The 20,093-nt window shown below is 33.3% G+C and overlaps 1 protein-coding gene across 1 annotated transcript in view; it reads left to right on the top strand.

The window, feature by feature from the left end:
• The window catches only part of tox2 (TOX high mobility group box family member 2), a 126,243-nt gene that overhangs the window by 72,486 nt on the left and 33,664 nt on the right, over positions 1–20,093 (top strand). Inside the window, 1 exon segment of the mRNA XM_058778247.1 lies at positions 6,328–6,588. Within this exon segment, the coding sequence (XP_058634230.1) occupies positions 6,328–6,588 (261 nt within the window).

The following is a 20,093-nucleotide window of genomic DNA, read 5'->3' as shown; positions in this document are numbered from 1 at the left end:
CGTTCGTTTCAAAGTGGCTTCCCCTCTTCAGTTAATGAAAGCTACAAATTGAAACCCTCAAACTCAATGCAAACGCCATCTTGCATCCAAATTGAGTTCTAATATCCTTGAAAATTGGACGGAGAGATTGAGGAGGAGAAGCAAAATGGAAAAAGAGGCAAACAAAGAGGAGAAAAAAACATTTGTCTTATTACCAACTGCCTTGCGATGAAGCTTTGAAGAGCAGCTTCTAAATGTGTAATACATATAATCACGTTCTGAAGTGAGGCGGATGAATTATGTATTTTTTCGAACCATTCGACATGGCACAACCTTGAGATTTACATTTTATCGTCAAGGACGTTCTGCTACTTTTGACAAACGTCCCGTCCCTTCCTGGTTTCCCCACAAAACACTCACTGAATCCATTGTTAGCATTTATCCTTAAAATCAGCATGACGTGGATGGATTTGATGAACGCGGCCTTTCATGCGCAGGAGATGTGTGATGAGTCAGCCGGCGCTGAATGGTGCTGCGGCTAATGGAGTTTCATTGGAGCTCAACTTCAGATCTCAACACATTACAGCAGATTCCACATTCACAATCCTGCATCTGCTCGCGCACAGGAATCTACCACGGTACCAAGTCTAAAGCACCATGGTAGTACCATGTGGTAGCCTTCTTTTTGAAGTGGATGAATGTGATTGACTTACAAAAAAGTTCCAGAAAGTACAGTTGAACTATCCTGGTATTTTGGAAGAGTATGCCATAGTATTACTATGGTGTTTTTTGCAAGTACCATACTATAATATCACTGTGGCATTTTGGACATATACCATGCATGGTATTACCATGATATTTTTGACCTGTACCATGTTTTTAATGTGATATTTCGGACATATACCATGGTATTTATGGTGGTATTTTATCATGGGATTCCTTATTTCTGACATGGATCATTACTGTGGTGTTTTGGGCATATACCATGGTACTACTATTTCAGACATGTACCATGGAGTTTTGAACATGTATATTGGTATTACCATGGAATTTTTGTGTACCACGGTATTATGGGAGTAATTTGGACATATACCATGGTATTACTGGGGTATTTTGAAGGTATACCATGGTATAATGGTGGCATTTCAGACATATACTATGTATAGCATGGTATTACCATGGTATTTATGACCTGTACCATGGTATTACAGTGGTATTTTGAGCATTTACCATGGTACTAACGTAGTATTTTGAACATGGTATTGCCATATTTTTGTTTGTTTGTTTATTTGCTTGTTTGTTTGTTTTTTCTTTTTTTTTTTATGTGTACCATTGTATTACGTTTTTATTTTGGACATATTCCAAGTATAGCATGGTATTACCGTGGTAGTTTGGGCATTTACCATAATGGTATTAATATGGTATTTTTGTGTACCATGGTATTACAGTGTTATTTTTGGCTTACACCGTGTGGTAGTTTGGACTTTTACCATCGCATTTTTCATGTGTGCCATGGTATTATTATAATAGTTTAGACATTTACCATGGTATTTTAGATGTATATCCTTTTGGACACATATGCCTTAGTATTACCATGGCATTTTTTATGTGTACTGTGGTATCGCTGTGGTATTTTAGTCATATACAGTGGTATTACCATAGTATTTTAGATGTGTACCATATTATTACTGTGGTATTTTGGACATTTATATGGTACTACAATGATATTTTGGACATGTAACATGGTATTAACATGGTATTTTGGATGTGTAAGGTGATATTTACATAGTTTTTGGACGTGTACAGTAGTATTACCCTAGTATTTTAGATGTGTACCATAGTATCACTGTGGTGTTTTGGACAAGTATCATGTAAAAACCATGACACGTGTACTTCAGTATGTTTTTGTAGGGTTTAGCGCAGTAAATACCACAGTATTACCATCGGCCGTGATGGGTTTTGTCGTGAGGTGTTATTTATTCCTCCAGCTTTGACTCTGGGTGTTTGTGTGATTTCTCCAGCGCTGTATCTGCTGACACTGGAGCGTATCTGTGGAGCTTCATCTCATCTCACATTTAAAGAGGTGAATGTGTAATTCGTGCCGGAGGAGAATTCTCCTGAGGACCCGACGACAGTCTCTCTTCACACAATAGCCGCTCTCGCCCCACTGTTTACAACACACAATTTAGTTTCCTTCCAACAATTATGAGGGAAATTGAATCTCAGGAAATGTTCATTTTCACATCCATTAGAGCGGACAATAACAGGGGAGGCCCCGAAGCCTACAAAGACATCTGTCTTCAAAGGGCTGCAGAACTATATGGAAGATTAATATCCAGCCGCCGCAGCGCGACCGCGTGTCCGAGCAAATCACATCGCAGAACGTTTACTGTGAGATCTGGACACCGAAAAACGAATATCTCAGCTGTGTCTTCAACCAAAAATGAGGACAAATATTCAGTTACATTGTTCTCCTCAGAAAGAGCACAGCAACTGCACTTTTGGAGAAATCTCATGTTTACAGTACATGAAACTTAAACTAAATGAACCCTGCAAAGCCTGAAATCTGAAATAATAGTATTTAGTGTGGTATTCCCATGGTATTTCTGACCTGTACCATGGTATTACTGTGGTATTTTTGGGCATTTACCATAGTACTACTACTTTGGACGTGTACATTGGTATTACCATGGGACTTTTGTGTGTACCATAGTATTAGGGGTGATTTGGACGTATACCATATATACCGTGATATTTTGGATATATACCATGGTATAAAGGTGGTATTTTGGCCATTTACATGTATAGCATGTTATTACTATAGTATTTTTGACCTGTACCCCATGGTATTACTGTCATATTTGGGGTATTTACCATGATACTACTATTTTGGACACATACAATGGTGTTAGCATGGTGTTTTGAACATATGGCAATGGTATTACCATGGATTTTTTCAAGTGTACCATGATATTATTGGGGTATTTTGGATGCATACCATGTATGCCATGGTATTTTGGACATATACCATGGTATAATGGTGGTATTTTGGACATATACCATGTATACCGTGGTATTCCCATAGTATTTCTGACCTGTACCATGGTATTACTGTAGTATTTTGGGAATTTACTATGGCACTACTATTTTGGACATGTACCATAATGTCATCATAGTTGTTTGAGCATGTGCAATACTGTTACTATGGAATTTATGTGTATACCATGGTATTATTGGGGGAATTGTGGCTGTATACCATGTATGCCATGGTATTTTGGACATATACCATGGTATTACTGTTGTATTTTGGACATATACCATTAATGTTGTATTTTGGATAAATACCATGGTACAGTATAATGGTGATATTTCCCTCATGGAAATTAACCATGGTTTTACTGTAGTAAAAGTGTAGTTATCATGGTTTTTTGGCATATTGATTACCATTTGTATAACCACAGTTTTACTACAAATACCATGGTTAAACTATGGTTAGTGTAGCAAAACCATGGTTAATTGGTGGTTATTATGGTTTAACTATAGTAACCATGGTTTTTTGGTTTTATTTGTAGTAAAACCATGGTTAATTTTATAAGGGTTTGAACGTATACCATGTATAGCATGGTATACATACCATGGTATTTTTGACATGAGGTATTTTGGGCATTTACCATGGTACTACCATAGTAGTTTGGACATTTACCGTGGTATTTTGATGTGTACCATGGCATTTCTGTGGTATTTTGTGGTATTTAATACAAGAAAAAGAAAATACTTAGACAAAATATAAAAGAAAATATATTTAAAAAGTAGTGCTGTCAAATAATTAATCGCGATTAATCGCATCCAAAATGTATATATTTCAGAAAAATAGGTTGTTTATATATTAAATATATTTATTTATAATATAAATTATATGAATATAAATATAGACATGTAAATACATGTAAATATTTTCAAAATATATACTATATGTGTGTGTATTTATATATACATAATAAATATACACAGAACACACACATATATTATGCAAACAAAATATTTTATTTTGTATGCGATTAATTGTGATTAATCGTTTGACAGCACTATAAAAAAGATTGTATATGTGTTTTTGTTTAAAACCATATTTGATACGTCAGATTTGTATGGCTCATATAGTATGATATAGCGATAATATCAAGGAAAAAACAGCAGTTTTAAAATCTGAGTAAAAATCTGCTATTTGGTGCAGATGCTGATATTTATATGGACAAAACGTATGAAATTCAGATATTGAAGATGTAATGTAAATCAAACTTTATAAGAGTAAAAATGCGTATAAATATCAGTGGTCACTCTATATCTCCAATAATATGTCAGTAAGATTAGATTAAAATGATGCAAACATATAATACAATGCTGATTGAGAGATGAAGAAATAAACACTCCTCAGAAGATCCTGATGATCAGATTTGAGACGCACTGATTTTTCTAGAAAATGATTGATGGAGAATCAAGTAAAGCTGAGCTGCTTCAGTCCAGTAAGTGTTCATCTGGAAATATGATTAAAGTTATTCTGACGTTTACTTCAGTCAAGATTAGAGACAAAGCACAATGTGAAGGTGGATGTTTGTACAATTACACTAAAAGAGCTTTTACTGATAAAAAACTCTAAACTATCAATCAGAGACAGAAGGCATGCAGTAGATTGAGTGCGACAGGTTCATCAGCATCATGTTGATCATTTAGAGCATCATGTAGTCTTGTTAATGTTCTTCTGAGCGAGTTCAGTCTCTTTCTTAAAACATCGTTTAGCGTTTTATCCTTGTGGAGACGCTCGGACGGGTGATATATTTGGGAGAACTTGTGATTTGAGTAATGTACAGCGGCAAGGTGAAATCTGAGGTCCCACAATCCTTGTCTCTCTCTCCTTTTCCACGGCCGCGTATTTGCTAAAAGTATTTGTTTGCAAGATAAATGGCCGTTCTCCAGGCGAAGATGACAGGCAACACAAAGATGATATTGAATTGATTTCTGAAATGTTGCAGAACTGACTGTTTGATGTATACGGGCAGACATGAATCATAAAAATTCTATTAAAAAAGCTCTTGAATGGTTGACAGCGGAATATTATTTCTGATGATTAATTTGACTCAGTCATTATGGACGGGGCTCCAGTCAGATCGCCTCCTACAAAATTGCTTTTCATTCCCTCTTGAATACCCCAGCAATCTCTCTCTCTCTCCCTCTCCCTCTTTCCTTTTTCCTGCATTTAACGTCGCACGCTTCCTCTGTTAGGTCCAAAGTTAGATCGACGCGGCTGATGAGAGGCACGAGCGCCGAGAAAACACCAGAGCCAATCGCAAACTTTAGCGCTATGAAAACATGGTCCGCGCTTCCAAAAGTTGATTGTGATTATTCCGTATTTCCAGCAACTTTCCCTGATTCCAGAGCCAGATCGGAAGCTGCCAACTAATTCACATCCAATAAAGTGATTCTTACTTGTTTAACTGCATAATATTTATATAGTTGTGTTTATGCCTCTCTTCACAAAGCAATTAAGCAATCATCACATCTACTATTGCTCATACGTACAGAAGGGTTTAGGATTGATCAGACTTGCAGTTTTAAAATGGTTTTTGATTATGAATGTTATTATTTTATTTAATATTTTACTTCATTTAAATAATAATAAATTATTTTATTTTTAACATGTTATATTTTATTTATTGTATTTGAGCATATGTTTTTTAAATAAAATATATATGTTTTTTTATTTTACTTAAACATAAGTATTATTTTAATTTTATTTGTTTTATTTGAACATAAGTTGTATTTTAATTTAATTTATTGTATTTAAATATAGGTATTAATTTTTTTTTAACATACATTTTATATTTTATTTATTTATTGTATTTGAACAAAATTGATTTAATTTTATTTGAACATAGGCTTATATACAGTATTTTATTTATTGTATTTAAATATGATTATTATTTATTTATTTTATTTTCAACATACATTCTATTTTTATTTTATTTTAATTTATTTATCGTATTTAAATGTAACTATTTTTAATTTATTTATTGTATTTAATAATATTTTATTTTATTATTTTACTTCAGTGTAAGTTGTATTTTTATTTATTGTAATTAAATATATATTTTATTTTATTTTATTTTATTTTATTTTATTTTATTTTATTTTATTTTATTTTATTTTATTTTATTTTATTTTATTTTATTTTATTTTATTTTATTTTATTTTATTTTATTTTATTTTATTTTATTTTATTTTGACATGAAAACACCGCTCACATTACTTTTTTCTAGAATGTAAAGACTAAGTGATTGTCTTTGTTCTCCGCAGCAGAATTACTCAGGACAGGGAGGGGGCAGCGGGAACGGCGGAGGAGGGGGAGACGAGGACTACGAGATCCCCCCTATAACCCCACCGAATCACCCCGAGCCGCCGCTGCTGCACCTGATGGACCCCGAGTCCAGCTACCTGTGTCACTCCATCCCTCACAACGGCCTGATCAACCCGTACTCATACCCCGAGCTGCCTGCCCTCATGATGTCCAACATGCTCGCCCAGGACGGACACCTGCTCTCCAGCCAGATGCCCTCGGTGAGTCCTGCGCTTCTGCCCTACATAGACAGCCCTGTCAGGCATCATAGCTGCGCTCCCGACACCAAGGCTGTTCCAAACTAATTACGTGGTCTTATAACACAGCAGCAGCTTGTGGATGAACCAATCCCAGAATGCACTGCAATGAGCTCAAGATCTAAGATAGCAGATGAAGTCGAGGGAAGTGTCTAATTATTAATAAAAAAATTTAATAAAAATAGGCCAGTTTAATTTAAATCTTGCATACAATACTTGTGTATGCACAATGCATTTTTATGAAACAGTAGCATTTTCTATTTTCTTGTCTATTCATGTGTAAAGTACTCTCTGGAATTAGGAAAAAGCAAAATATCCAAAACGGTTTGTCAACTTCAAATTTAGCTTAAATTTGTAATGTACATAGTTGTTTATATTTTAAATAAATATGTATTTTTATTTCTTATTTCTTATTAATTATTTGTATTAGAAATAAATATTATATTTATTATTATGTTATTAAAATATAAAATGTAAATAAAATATGTATATATATATATATATATATATAATTTCCAATATTTTATCTAATTATTATATATATTTTTATATATTTACAGTAAAAACTACTGATAAAGAATATAGCTTTTAGTCTGTATTTTCTCATAGTTTCTTGAACCAAAAAACAACTAAATAAATAACCCGGCTGGCTATATGCATATGCAACTGATATGCAGATGAGGTGTTACATGATTAAAAATGGATTGTATGCTCCATATATGGTATTTTGGGTGGAAACTAAAGCTCTTGCATGTGAATCGTCAGTGATCGTTGGGTGTATGTAGGGATGTATACGTCTCAAAACGTTTGTGTGCATGTGATGACGTGATTGGTTGTTTTAGTTGATTGGCAAGACTGTATGGTGTGATTGTATGTGTTTCTATGAGTTGCACAGAATGAACAGATGAATGAAGCGATAGCTGCTTTCTGATCCACAGACGACTGATCATCTAAACATCATCACAACTAACTGACCACATCAGGCCGTCGTCTCTACTAACCATTCCGTAATTGCGTTGTAAGACAGAGAGATGATGTCCGTCTGTGTCAGCAGTGACGTTTAGGATTTGTGGGTAAATTCATCAGCTGCGTTTCTCTGTCAGTCCATTCCTCTCTGCTCCTCCTCCTCCTCCTCCTCATATCCAGAGCTCATTACTTTGTGTTTTGTTGCTTAACACAGACTCTGAGAGCTATAAAGAAATATCAGGAGTGTCGTCAAATCTGCCATCTGTGGAAACTCCCTCATAAAGTGGAGAAATCCACAGACTGGCTCAGAAACGCTGGGAAAACACTGAGGAATTCATCTTTAGGGGTGAATCTCACTCTTTAAGCATGCAAAATAGATCTTATTTCTTACTAGTGGTTTTGGATTGAAATGTTAATTGAAATCAAACTGAATTTAAAAAACAAACAAACATTGCACTGTTTTTCAAAGTTGAGTAAAACAAAGACTGAACTGAACTGAAAAAAAAATCAAATAAAACAAGTTTTAGTTGAAATATTAAAATTACTAAAACTGAAATAAAAATAAATTAAAGCTAAACTGATTTTTTTTTAAATGACAAAAGCATGTAATAAAATTACTAAAAATAAAAATAAAAGCTAATTCAAAATACTAATAAACATATAATACTACTATAATACTAAAATAATATTGAAGAATTCTTCTTTATGTGGATTTCACTCTTTAAAAGTGCAGAATAGAATTGTATTTAACTATTGTAAGTACAAAAATGCTAAAACTGAAATATAAAATTCAAGCTAAATTCAAGCTAAAAAATGACAAAAGCATGTAAAAAAATCTAAACTGAAATAAAAATAAAAGCTAATTCAAAATATGAATAAATATCATATTAGTTTAATTCTAAAATAACTTTGAGGAATTCTTATTTAATGGTGAATTGCACTCTTTAAGAATGTGAAATAGAATTATATTTAACTATACTAAGTACTAAAATTGCTACAATTGAAAAAATAAAGCTAACAGAAATATAAAAAAATAATACATCTTATTAAAAATAAATGAAATGAAAAAAAAAATGGACACATCTAACAAAATTATTAAAACTTTAATAAAATAAAATAAAAATTTATGTTAATTCAAAATATTCATAAATATTATGCTACTACAATACTAAAATAACACTAGACAGATTTTGTGAGATTCATCTCTTTTAAACAAAACACAGTGCCTTCTTTTTAATATGCCAGGGCTTTATTATTTGTGCCTTTTGACTGTAAAACTTTTATTGTGAAACTGGAATTCGATGCAACAGCAGGCCAGAATTTAAATTCAACTCAACTCTGGTCATTCTTCTAATGGCTCTCTACAAAAGAAGCCACTTAAAATGGACATCAGGCAGCAGCACAAAATGGATGACAGCGGTTCTGCAGCCGTATGAATCTATGCATGCAATTTCTTGAGCTACCAGAACGCATTAAATCAACCATTCTTTCATTTCGAGATCCCATTTCTATATTGACACCCATCGAGCGGGTGAATAAAGTGTGCTAGTCAATAATACTCCACTAAATGACGCCGTACGTTCAGCGTGATGGACTGCCATTTTATTCCCATTTCTTCCCCAAGCAAACTTCTTTAACCATGTAGCGATTATGTTCTGCAGTATTTGTGCTGTAAATTTCAGGTTGTTTCTGGTTGAGGCATTCGTCAGGGTTTATATGCCCACAATAACAATGATAAAACCAATCATTTTTGGAAAGCTATATGCTCTGCGAGCTGTATAAATGGGAAATATGTATTGTGCCCTATTCATTGCGATGCTGATAACATTCCACGCTTTACTTTGACCTTTTATGACCTTTGCCTCAATCTGAGTTTGATGAAATGAAATTGTAGATTGCTGATTTTGTCTTGTTCGGTAGATCGATGGCATTCAAACGCTCTTCACAAGTACGGGTTGCTTTATCAGTGGTTCCACAAAGAGTGTCATATATATGTTGTTTTGTTTTGTTGCATGTTCTTTTCTGGATTGTTCTGTTCTCTTTTGGGTTTTGCTTTGCTTTGTTTTGGGTTTTGTTTTGATTTGATTTCTGTTTTGTGTTTGGTTTGGTTTTTTGTTCTGTTCTGTTCTGTTCTGTGTTCTGTTCAATGTTCTGTGTTCTATTCAATGTTCTGTGTTCTGTGTCCTGTGTCCTGTGTCCTGTGTCCTGTGTCCTGTGTCCTGTGTTCTGTGTTCTGTGTTCTGTTCTGTTCTGTTCTGTTCTGTTCAATGTTCTGTTCTGTGTTCTGTGTCCTGTGTTCTGTGTCCTGTGTCCTGTGTCCTGTGTTCTGTTCTGTGTTCTGTTCTGTTCTGTTCTGTTCTGTCCTGTGTCCTGTGTCCTGTGTTCTGTGTTCTGTTCTGTTCTGTTCTGTTCTGTTCTGTGTTCTGTGTTCTGTGTTCTGTGTTCTGTGTTCTGTGTTCTGTGTTCTGTTCAATGTTCTGTGTTCTGTTCAATGTCCTGTGTTCTGTTCTGTTCTATGTTATATGTTCTATGTTCTATGTTCTATGTTCTATGTTCTGTGTCCTGTGTCCTATGTCCTGTGTCCTGTGTTCTGTGTCCTGTGTTCTGTTCTGTGTTCTGTTCTGTTCTGTTCTGTTCTGTTCTGTTCTGTTCTGTGTTCTGTTCTGTGTTCTGTTCTGTTCTGTTCTGTTCTGTTCTGTTCTGTTCTATGTTCTATGTTCTATGTTCTATGTTCTGTGTTCTGTGTTCTGTGTCCTGTGTCCTGTGTCCTGTGTTCTGTTCAATGATCTGTTCTGTTCTGTTCTATGTTCTGTGTCCTGTGTTCTGTTCTGTTCTGTGTTCTGTTCAATGTTCTGTTCTGTTCTATCTTCTATGTTCTATGTTCTATGTTCTTTGTCCTGTGTCCTGTGTCCTGTGTCCTGTGTTGTTCTGTTCTGTGTTATGTTCTGTGTTATGTTCAATTTTCTGTGTTCTGTTCTGTTCTGCTCTGCTCTGCTCTGCTCTGTTCTGTGTTCTGTTAAATTTTCTGTGTTCTGTTCTGTTCGATGTTCTGTGTTCTGTTCTGTTCTGTTCTGCTCTGTGTTCTGTTCTGTGTTCTGTTCAATGTTCTGTGTTCTGTGTTCTGTGTTCTGTGTTCTGTGTTCTGTGTTCTGTTCAATGTTCTGTGGTCTGTTCTGTTCTGTGTTCTGTTCAATGTTCTGTGTTCTGTGTTCTGTGTTCTGTGTTCTGTGTTCTGTTCTGTTCAATGTTCTGTGGTCTGTTCTGTTCTGTGTTCTGTTCAATGTTCTGTGTTCTGTGTTCTGTGTTCTGTGTTCTGTGTTCTGTGTTCTGTGTTCTGTGTTCTGTGTCCTGTGTCCTGTGTTCTGGTCTGTTCTGTTCAATGTTCTGTGTTCTGTGTTCTGTGTTCTGTGTTCTGTGTTCTGTGTTCTGTGTTCTGTGTCCTGTGTTCTGTTCTGTTCTGTTCAATGTTCTGTGTTCTGTGTTCTGTGTTCTGTGTTCTGTGTTCTGTGTCCTGTGTTCTGTGTTCTGTTCAATGTTCTGTGTTCTGTGTTCTGTGTTCTGTGTTCTGTTCAATGTTCTGTGGTCTGTTCTGTTCTGTGTTCTGTTCAATGTTCTGTGTTCTGTGTTCTGTGTTCTGTGTTCTGTTCTGTTCAATGTTCTGTGGTCTGTTCTGTTCTGTGTTCTGTTCAATGTTCTGTGTTCTGTGTTCTGTGTTCTGTGTCCTGTGTCCTGTGTTCTGTGTTCTGTGTCCTGTGTCCTGTGTTCTGGTCTGTTCTGTTCAATGTTCTGTGTTCTGTGTTCTGTGTTCTGTGTTCTGTGTCCTGTGTTCTGTTCTGTTCTGTTCAATGTTCTGTGTTCTGTGTTCTGTGTCCTGTGTTCTGTGTTCTGTTCAATGTTCTGTGTCCTGTGTCCTGTGTTCTCTGTTCTGTTCTGTTCTGTTCTGTTCAATGTTCTGTGTCCTGAGTGTTGTGTTGTGTTGTGTTGTGTTGTTTTGTTTTGTGTTCTGTTCGTTCTGTTCTGAGTTGTTTTGCATTCAGTTTTTTATTTTTTTAATCTGTCCTGATTTTTTTGTGTTCGGTTTTGTTTTTTGTTTTGTGTTCAGTTATTTGTTCTGTTTTTTTTTTGCTTTGTTTTCTTATTCTGATTTTTGTTTAGTCTTTTTTGTTCTGTTCTGTTGACATCTGCAACATTGATCAAGCGATGGTGTAAGTTTGGGGCAGGGCTGTTTGTTTGTCTGACCAATTCGAATACAGTGAAATAACATTCATGTACATTTGAAATCACTTATGTTTGCGAAAACCCATCCATGTAGTGTTTATATCCACAAAATTCAAAGCAAACAACACTGGTCCGTTTTGGTTAGTCCTGTTGTGGTGTTGTTTAGTAGATGTGTATTTGCGGTTTTGACCGAGCTTTTCCAAACAGAAGCTTTTGCTGATGAAATGAATCTCTGCCATCAGGGGGTCAGTGCATATATTCCGTCTCCAGAAGAGAAGAGAAGAAAAGCCATTAGGTTTCATCTTCCATCTTGAGTAGATCGAGCTGGAGAGATCTTTTTTCATTAGAGCGGTGCAGAGCGAGAGAGACTGTCAGAGAAAAGAGATGGAGAGAGATGGGCTGGAGGGGCAGAAAGAGTGATAGAGCAACGACAAGGAGGACGGGAGGGATAAAAAGAGGTTGAGTGAATGAACACGGCACTGGGATAAAAGGAAAACTGCTTTGAATGGAATGTCATCAGTACTAAGAGCTTTTTAAAGCATATCAAACAATTTAGAAGGAGCACTGCTGCATGGACACAAATTCTATCTCCACAACTGCGTTTGTGCTTCTGATGAAGTATAAATATCCAGACCAGCAGTCTTTACTGGCAATGCAGGTTCATTTAAGACTTGATAAGCAAACAAAGTTCTGAGACATGTGAAGTACCCAGAGTACTACTAGTTTCTGAGCATTAAAGTCATCAAAACTTACCATATTAACTTTATTAATTCAGTTTCTGGTGTTATTGTGAACAATTAATTATGTTTTTCTAAAGCAGGCTATGCCATTGGACAATATCAGTTTTCTTTTAGAAATGTGTCTGAAATTTGGTTGTTAATGCAGTTTCGCTTAGATTTTTAGGTAACACTTTGTTTAAAGCCTTTATACATAATGCTTTATAAAAGTAGTTTTAATGCATTACTTGTGCCTTGTAATGCACCTTATAATGCATCGTATGATCTCATGAATCATTGTAACCACAGTTATAATACATTATAATGCATTGTAACACCTTTAGACAATATAATGCATTAAAACACATGACAAACAAACCTTCAAATATTATAATGCATTTTTGTGAACAGGTACTGTAATGCATTACAACGTACATTTTGAATACTTTTATAATGCATTATATGTTAAGGCTTTAAGTAAAGTGTTGTATCATGTTACTTTCAGTACAATAAAACCAAAAAAGGATCACTAATTGACTAGTTTAGTATTAATTAAATTTCAGGTTGTTGTTCTGTGGGGAAATGTCTGAACTGCTTATTTTTTTAATGCTAGAATTCATAAATACATGTTGATAAATCAAATAAATGGTATCCTTGACAAATAAATGGCCTGTTTTAGAAATATGTTTGCAAAGCTATGCTGTAAATATTGATTTTAAAGCATTTTTTGCTCAGAAATTGCTAGCCTATAAAGAATTGGCAAGTAGCACATTGAAATAAACATTAAATTTTGAAGCATAAAAACTGAAATAATATTTTCTTGTCGGACAGTTTGTCCAGAAGAAATGATCAGATATTTCTGTATGCTCGCCATCTGTCATAGCATCTTGCAGTATTTTATATTCAATATCTGTGATGTGATAGTGTTTATGATATTAATTTAACCTGCCCACTTTACTGTACTGTACAAATATCTCATGAAGAAGAAACGGTTTCACAGCGTGCTGTATAATAAGCTAACGTGGATATCAAAGTTAAAAATGTATGCTCACCTGTTGAATTGAGCAGTTTAGCAGATGTGGATTTTGAATGCAATGTGCTTCATTAATGAAATGCCACATTTCAATGAAATTTCAAGGGTAATCAAGTGAGTAAAAAAATATCGTGTCATTTGCAGAAGGATAATTTGCAGCAACATAGATTTAGAGCAACAGTTTGAGGCATTTGTCCTTGAGTACAAGTGTTTTGTTGAGCATTTTATTTATGTTGTATAATACAGAATAATGTAGTTTTAGTGCTTTTTGTTTACTCCATGAATGTAAATTGGAATGTGTTTATTCATTAATGTTAAGTGTGCTGTGAAGTCAATACAGGCCACCTTGAAGAAAACTAAAGCATTAGCATAGGCATTTGTTATATGTTCACTAAGTTTTAATTCTATTAATGTGAAGAAGTCAGTATGGAGCTCGTTTCTGTCACTGGAAAAAAAAATTAAATAATGAATTAAATAATAAAAAGTTTTTTTTTTCTTTTTTTTTTCTTGTCTTTATCTCAATTGTGAGTTTATATCTCACAATTCTGACTTTTGGTCTCAGAATTCTGAGAATTACAAGTTTATATCTTGCAGTTCTAAAAACAAGTCAGAATTGTGAGATATAAACTTACAATGGTGAGAAAAAAAGTCTGAATTGTGTGATGAAAGGCATTCCATGGTGGAAAAAATTATAAAGTATAAAATTATAATTAGCTTGGAATTCAGAATTTTTCTTACAATTATTAGTTTAAATCTCAATTTTTTTTTTTTCTCTCAGTTGCTAATTTATGTCTCACAAATGACTTTTCTTTTCAGGTTTATGATTCTGTCTTGCAATTCTGTCTTTATATCTTGTGATTCTGAAAAACAAAAGTCAGAATTGTAAGAGATAAACTCAGATTTGTGAGAAAAAAATCAGAATTGTGAGATGAAAATTCACAATTATATTTTATTTTGGAATAAAAAAAACAGTATTGCAAGATGTGAACAAACTTTTGTTGTTGTTTTTTCTGCCATTCAATAAAAAAAAAGGTAATTCCGACTAACTAAATTGCAAGTTTATACAGTATCTCGCAATTCTGAGTTTATATCTTACAATTCTGAGAAAAAACATCAGAATTGTGAGGGGAAAAGTCTGAATTGTGAGGTAGAAAGTTACCTTTTTAGGGTTTTTTTTAATCCTGTGATGGAAACAAGCTTCCAGAAGTCAGAGACCGCAATAAACAAATGTACTGTAAGTAAATGAGTGTCGTTGATGCACAGACAGTCAGATGTTCTTCTTCCATTGAAGCTCAAATCCTCTCAAATCATCAGGTTTAGTTCATGTTCACTGCAGACATTTAGAGGTCCGTGTTTATTTTGAACTCAAATTGTTTATGCATTTGGGAATGCATGAATTCATCAAAATGCATGCATGCTTTGGATTAGAAGAATCTGCCAAATGCATGAATGTAAATAAATGCAAACCAGCAGGAATTTCACTCAAGCTCTCAAAGTTTTTCTGGAGGCCTGTGAATGTAGTAATGGTTTTCCAGCCTGTACTTAGACTGCTAGATTCATCACCGCCTGAACGAACCGGCCTGCGGTCGGGACTCGACCAGAAATAGCCCGAAGATGACGGCCTGCCCAAACTCTCAGGCTATTTGTGGCCGTCCGGCCTTCCAGCGGCTTTAATCAAATGTATTTTTGTTGAATTCCACCCAAGATTTGAAAATAAAATGCCCACCGAAAAGGGTTTACGGCATCTGTCGGCTTTGAGACAGAGACAGAGGAATGAATTTTTCCTCCCAAAAAAGCGGACGGAACGATGAGCGATTAATCAATATAACGCAAAAGATATTTGCATCACGGCACAACTCGGGGATTACATTTGTAGCGGAAATGCTTTATGGAACTATTAATATCTTTTATTTTCTTTCCCTCCATCGCAGTTCAAAGAGCGTAATAGAATGCATTTCCTGCAAGGAATATTACACCGATGATTGATGGATCCGGAGAAAACGGGGAAAACATTGGGCTGTTCAATAGGCCCTGCGAAATCTGAGAGAGAGAGAGAGAGAGAGAGAGAGAGAGGGAGAACAAAACCCCCCTGGTTTTTAAACAGCTTTCTTTTCACCTTTGCGATTATTTATTTTCAAATAGTCCTTCAGGGTAATGTACCATTTTCTTATTTCACACCGCTATTTCCCATAAATGAGGGGAAGGCACGATAAATCAAGAGGGAAACATAGACTTGCGCAAAAGCTGCGAGAGCGCTAAAGATTTATGTAACACATTCATGTTTTCCACTTCTTCTTTTTAGTGCTGCACTGTGAAAGCCTGCCTAATAAAAGCCCCTATTAATATTTCCTGTTGCTTAGCAACCGCAGGCAGCAAGTAATAGCATTCCGTGGAAAAATAGATGACCGGGCCGATAAGGAAAAATTCAATTCTTTTATTATCTCTTGGGAGAAGGTGCCTTATTTCCTTCTGCGCAATATGATATGAGAGCAGGCTTGTATATTAAGAAATGTTTTAAAGAAATAGAAGTTATTTTCCAATTTCATTATAGCAAAAAATAGAGGAAGAAAAGGCAGGAAAAAAGAGAAGATGTGTGTGTGTGTGTGTGTGTGTGTGTGTTTTTCCAGATGAGAACTTATCTCTTCTCTCTAATAAAGTCCATTAGGCTTTGGATTGTGCTAATCAAGGCGTCATTTACAGATTTAATTTAGTTCCATTGCGTTTTCCAATCACGTTCCTCAAGAAATATGAGGCTTTAGGTTGTGGCGCACACATTTATATCACATTTATATGAATATACTTTCTCATTTTTACATACACACAGAGAGAGAGAGAGAGTTATATCTTATAGTTATATTTGTAATTATGTATAATAGTATGTGTTTCTCCCTTCTCCCTATTATGTATGTATGTGTATATATATATATATATATAATTACATGTAATTATGTGTAATGTTATTCTCTCTCTATGCTATATATATATATATATATATATATATATATTATTTTTATATATTACACATACATATGTTTTATTTTTAAATCATAATTATAATTATGTGTGTGTGTATATATATATATATATAATTTAAATATATAAATTTAAATAACAGATTTGTATATGTATATAATTCATGTTGAATTATGCATTCTTATTGTGTAAATTGCACTAGCATCTTTTACGTCATATCTTGTAGAGCATTCAATCATATACAGTATAAGGTCACATTTAAACCATATTATAAAATTAGAAGTTGCATTTCTAATGTATCATCTTTTACACCACGTTTTGCAGAGCATTTAATAATATTCTCTCAGAAAAAAAGGTACAAAAGCTGTCACTGGGACAGCATCCTTTTAAAAAAGTACACATTTGTACCTTGTTTACCCCTAAAGCCTGCATTTTAGTAATTTGAAAGTGCATATTTGTACCTAAAGTGCACATATTCATACATTTCAGTACCTTTTGAAAATGTCCCGCCCCAGTGACAGCTTTTGTACCTTTTCTTCCTGAGAGTGTATATAAAGTCACATTTAAATAGGCAAAATTTCACCAGCTGCAAAAGATGTGACATATGAGTAATTCTGGGCGAGTTTTACGCGTTGTCAGTGTTATTGTTTGCTTCTTGTTTAGTCATTGTCGTCTCATTATTTGCTGGAAAAAGAGCAGCACTATTGGGAAGGACATCAGTTGTTGCTTGGAAACAAAGTGATTTGATTTGAAGTCAGCATATCTATAGTATATCCATAATGTCCTTATCAAGAGGAGCGAGACGCAGAAGAGGAGATGCACGGAGGTGTCTGTCTGATACAGCACAAACCACCACAGCAGATAAAGGCCTGCTTTATGTATCTCATTTTGTCACGGGCTTCTATATCTTATCAAAGCATGAAATCACGTACATATTCCCGCGCTCCGCATGTATCTGGACACACATCAGCTGACGGTGAGAAACTGCAGGAATATTGCTCAGATGATGCTCTTTCACAGATCCGGAGACTTCGTTCTGTAACTTTGTCTCAAATCGTTCTCCTAAAATAAGTTCTTTTGACATCTGTTGCTCTCAGTTGAGACTTTATTGAGTTCAGTCGTAGTTTAGTATAATTGAGATACTGTTATAGTTTTTATTAATCATTGGAATTTTTTTATTATAAGCTTTTAAAAAATAATAATTTAGTTTGTTTCAGTGATTTTGTTGTTGTTTTGTGATTTTTATTAGTTTTTTTTTTTTTTTAAATAAAGCACTTTTATATATTATATTATATTATATTATATTATATTATATTATATTATATTATATTATATTATATTATATTATATTATATTATATTATATTATATTATATTTTTAGTAATAAAAGGTTTGTGGTTTTAGTATTAGTTAACTATAATAATAATAATAATAGTAATAATAATTAAATTTTAATTTTAGTTAATGATTGAGTAATTTTGTTGTGTTTTTCAAGTAACAAAAGTGTTTTTGTTTTGTTTTTATTGTAATATAATAATTTCAGTTAACTATAATGATATGATGATATTTTAACTAAGAAATTAATTTTTTGTGTGATTTTTATTAGTTTTTATTTGACTTTTTTAAATGTTTTTAAATAAAGCACTTTTATATATTATATTATATTATATTATATTATATTATATTATATTATATTATATTATATTATATTATATTATATTATATTATATTATATTATATTATATTATATTATATTATATTTTTAGTAACAAAAGGTTTGTGGTTTTAGTATTAGTTAACTATAATAATAATAATATAATAATAATAATTTTATTTTAATTTTAGTTAATGATTGAGTAATTTTATTGTGTTTTTCAAGTAACAAAAGTGTTTTTGTTAACTATAGTAATATAATAATTTCAGTTAACTATAATGATGATATTTTAACTAATACATTTAAATTTTATTTTATTTAATAAAATAAAAATAAATAAAAAGAGACAAACAGGGCAGTATTTCTTAAATGAAATGAAGTTTATATTCTTAAATGAATATACTTTATTTCAGTTTATTTTATTTCAAGTAACAATTTTTTTTTTTTTATTTATTATTTTTAAAATGGTTTAATTGTAGTTTTAGTTAACTATAAGAATCCTGATTCTCAGTAATGTTTTATTTCTTAACAAACAAATTTATTTGTTAACTCCTAAAATAATGAGTAAAAAGAGACCCAAACAAGTCAATATTTGTGATATACTATAAGTGTAGATCAATAAAATTCATCTGTATATGGAGGTCAGATCACTTATGATTACAGGCAAATTTGAAACTCTAAAGAAAAGTTTGCTTTCAGTTTAATCTCATTGCTGTCAGAAACATTTGAGATATGAAAGAGCTGTAATGTGGCTTATTGCTTTAGATTGTCATCAGTCAGTTGTTCTTGACTCTTTTACATGTGAAAGTCTCACTGGTGTCTCCAGCACAGATATATAAAGCATAAAGCGCGGTGCAGATGGATTTGAGCTAGCAGGGGTTTGGATTATGAAAAAAAGCCGCTCCGCTGTCACCAACACGTGCCGAGCATGTGTGAAGAGTTAACACACTTACTAATCATCCTTAAATGAACCTAATTGTTGCCGCGACACCCCGCTGAGGGTGTGTGTGTGTGTGTGTGTGTGTCGCCTCTGACTGCAGGCTTCGTTTCTCATTAGATGTAGTAGAAATGTTCTGTCTTTCTGTCTGTTCCATGTGTTGATACGGCCGTCTCTCTTCTTCCAAAGCCATTTCAGAGCTGTCATGTCAAACTCCGCTCGCCGAAACTAGGAGGGAAGGAGACGAGCCTGGGAAATATATACGCTCTCTCCACAAACCTACTGAGCTCCTTGCTGTCTGCCGTCTAAATAGGCAGCTGTCTGCTAAGGGGCCTTTGCACAGTGCTTTTAATTGTTGTTTTAGGCTACTGCATCAAGTCTTGCTGGTCGTGTTCAGAATGGAATACTAGTTTACTGCATACTGTGCTGTAAATACTGCATACTACATACTATTTAAAAAAAATAAAATAAATAATAATAATAACAGTAAGAATTATTTCTTGATAAACATTTCAAGCAGTATGCAACATAGTCTAAAAAAAAATTATAATAATTTTTTTAACAAAATATTGTTATTTTCAGTTATAATTATGTTAAAATTTTACATTTTAATTAAAATATATTCGTATGAAATAAATTTGATGTTAAAAATGTTATTTTCTATTTTACAGTTTAAATTTAATTAGAAAAAAAGTTTCGACAGTCTGATCAAATAATAAAAAAGAGATTAATAATTGCTGCTGATGTTCATTTATCAATCTATTATTATTTATATACTTTTATGAAATTCACTTTTATGGTATTTATTAACCCTTTAATTTTTATTTCTAATTGTAGTTACATTTTAGTGATTGTTATGTGATTTTGTAATTTTATTTAGCCTTTTTAGGCTCAATTTCATTATTATTATTATTATTATTATTATTATTTTATCAAATTCTAGAGAGAGAGATCATTTTAACAAAAATATAT

Source organism: Onychostoma macrolepis, chromosome 06 (genome assembly GCF_012432095.1).
Source record: "Onychostoma macrolepis isolate SWU-2019 chromosome 06, ASM1243209v1, whole genome shotgun sequence".
Taxonomy (NCBI): domain Eukaryota; kingdom Metazoa; phylum Chordata; class Actinopteri; order Cypriniformes; family Cyprinidae; genus Onychostoma; species Onychostoma macrolepis.
Note: the sequence above shows the minus strand (reverse complement) of the source record. Positions and strands in the feature narration are given on the sequence as shown.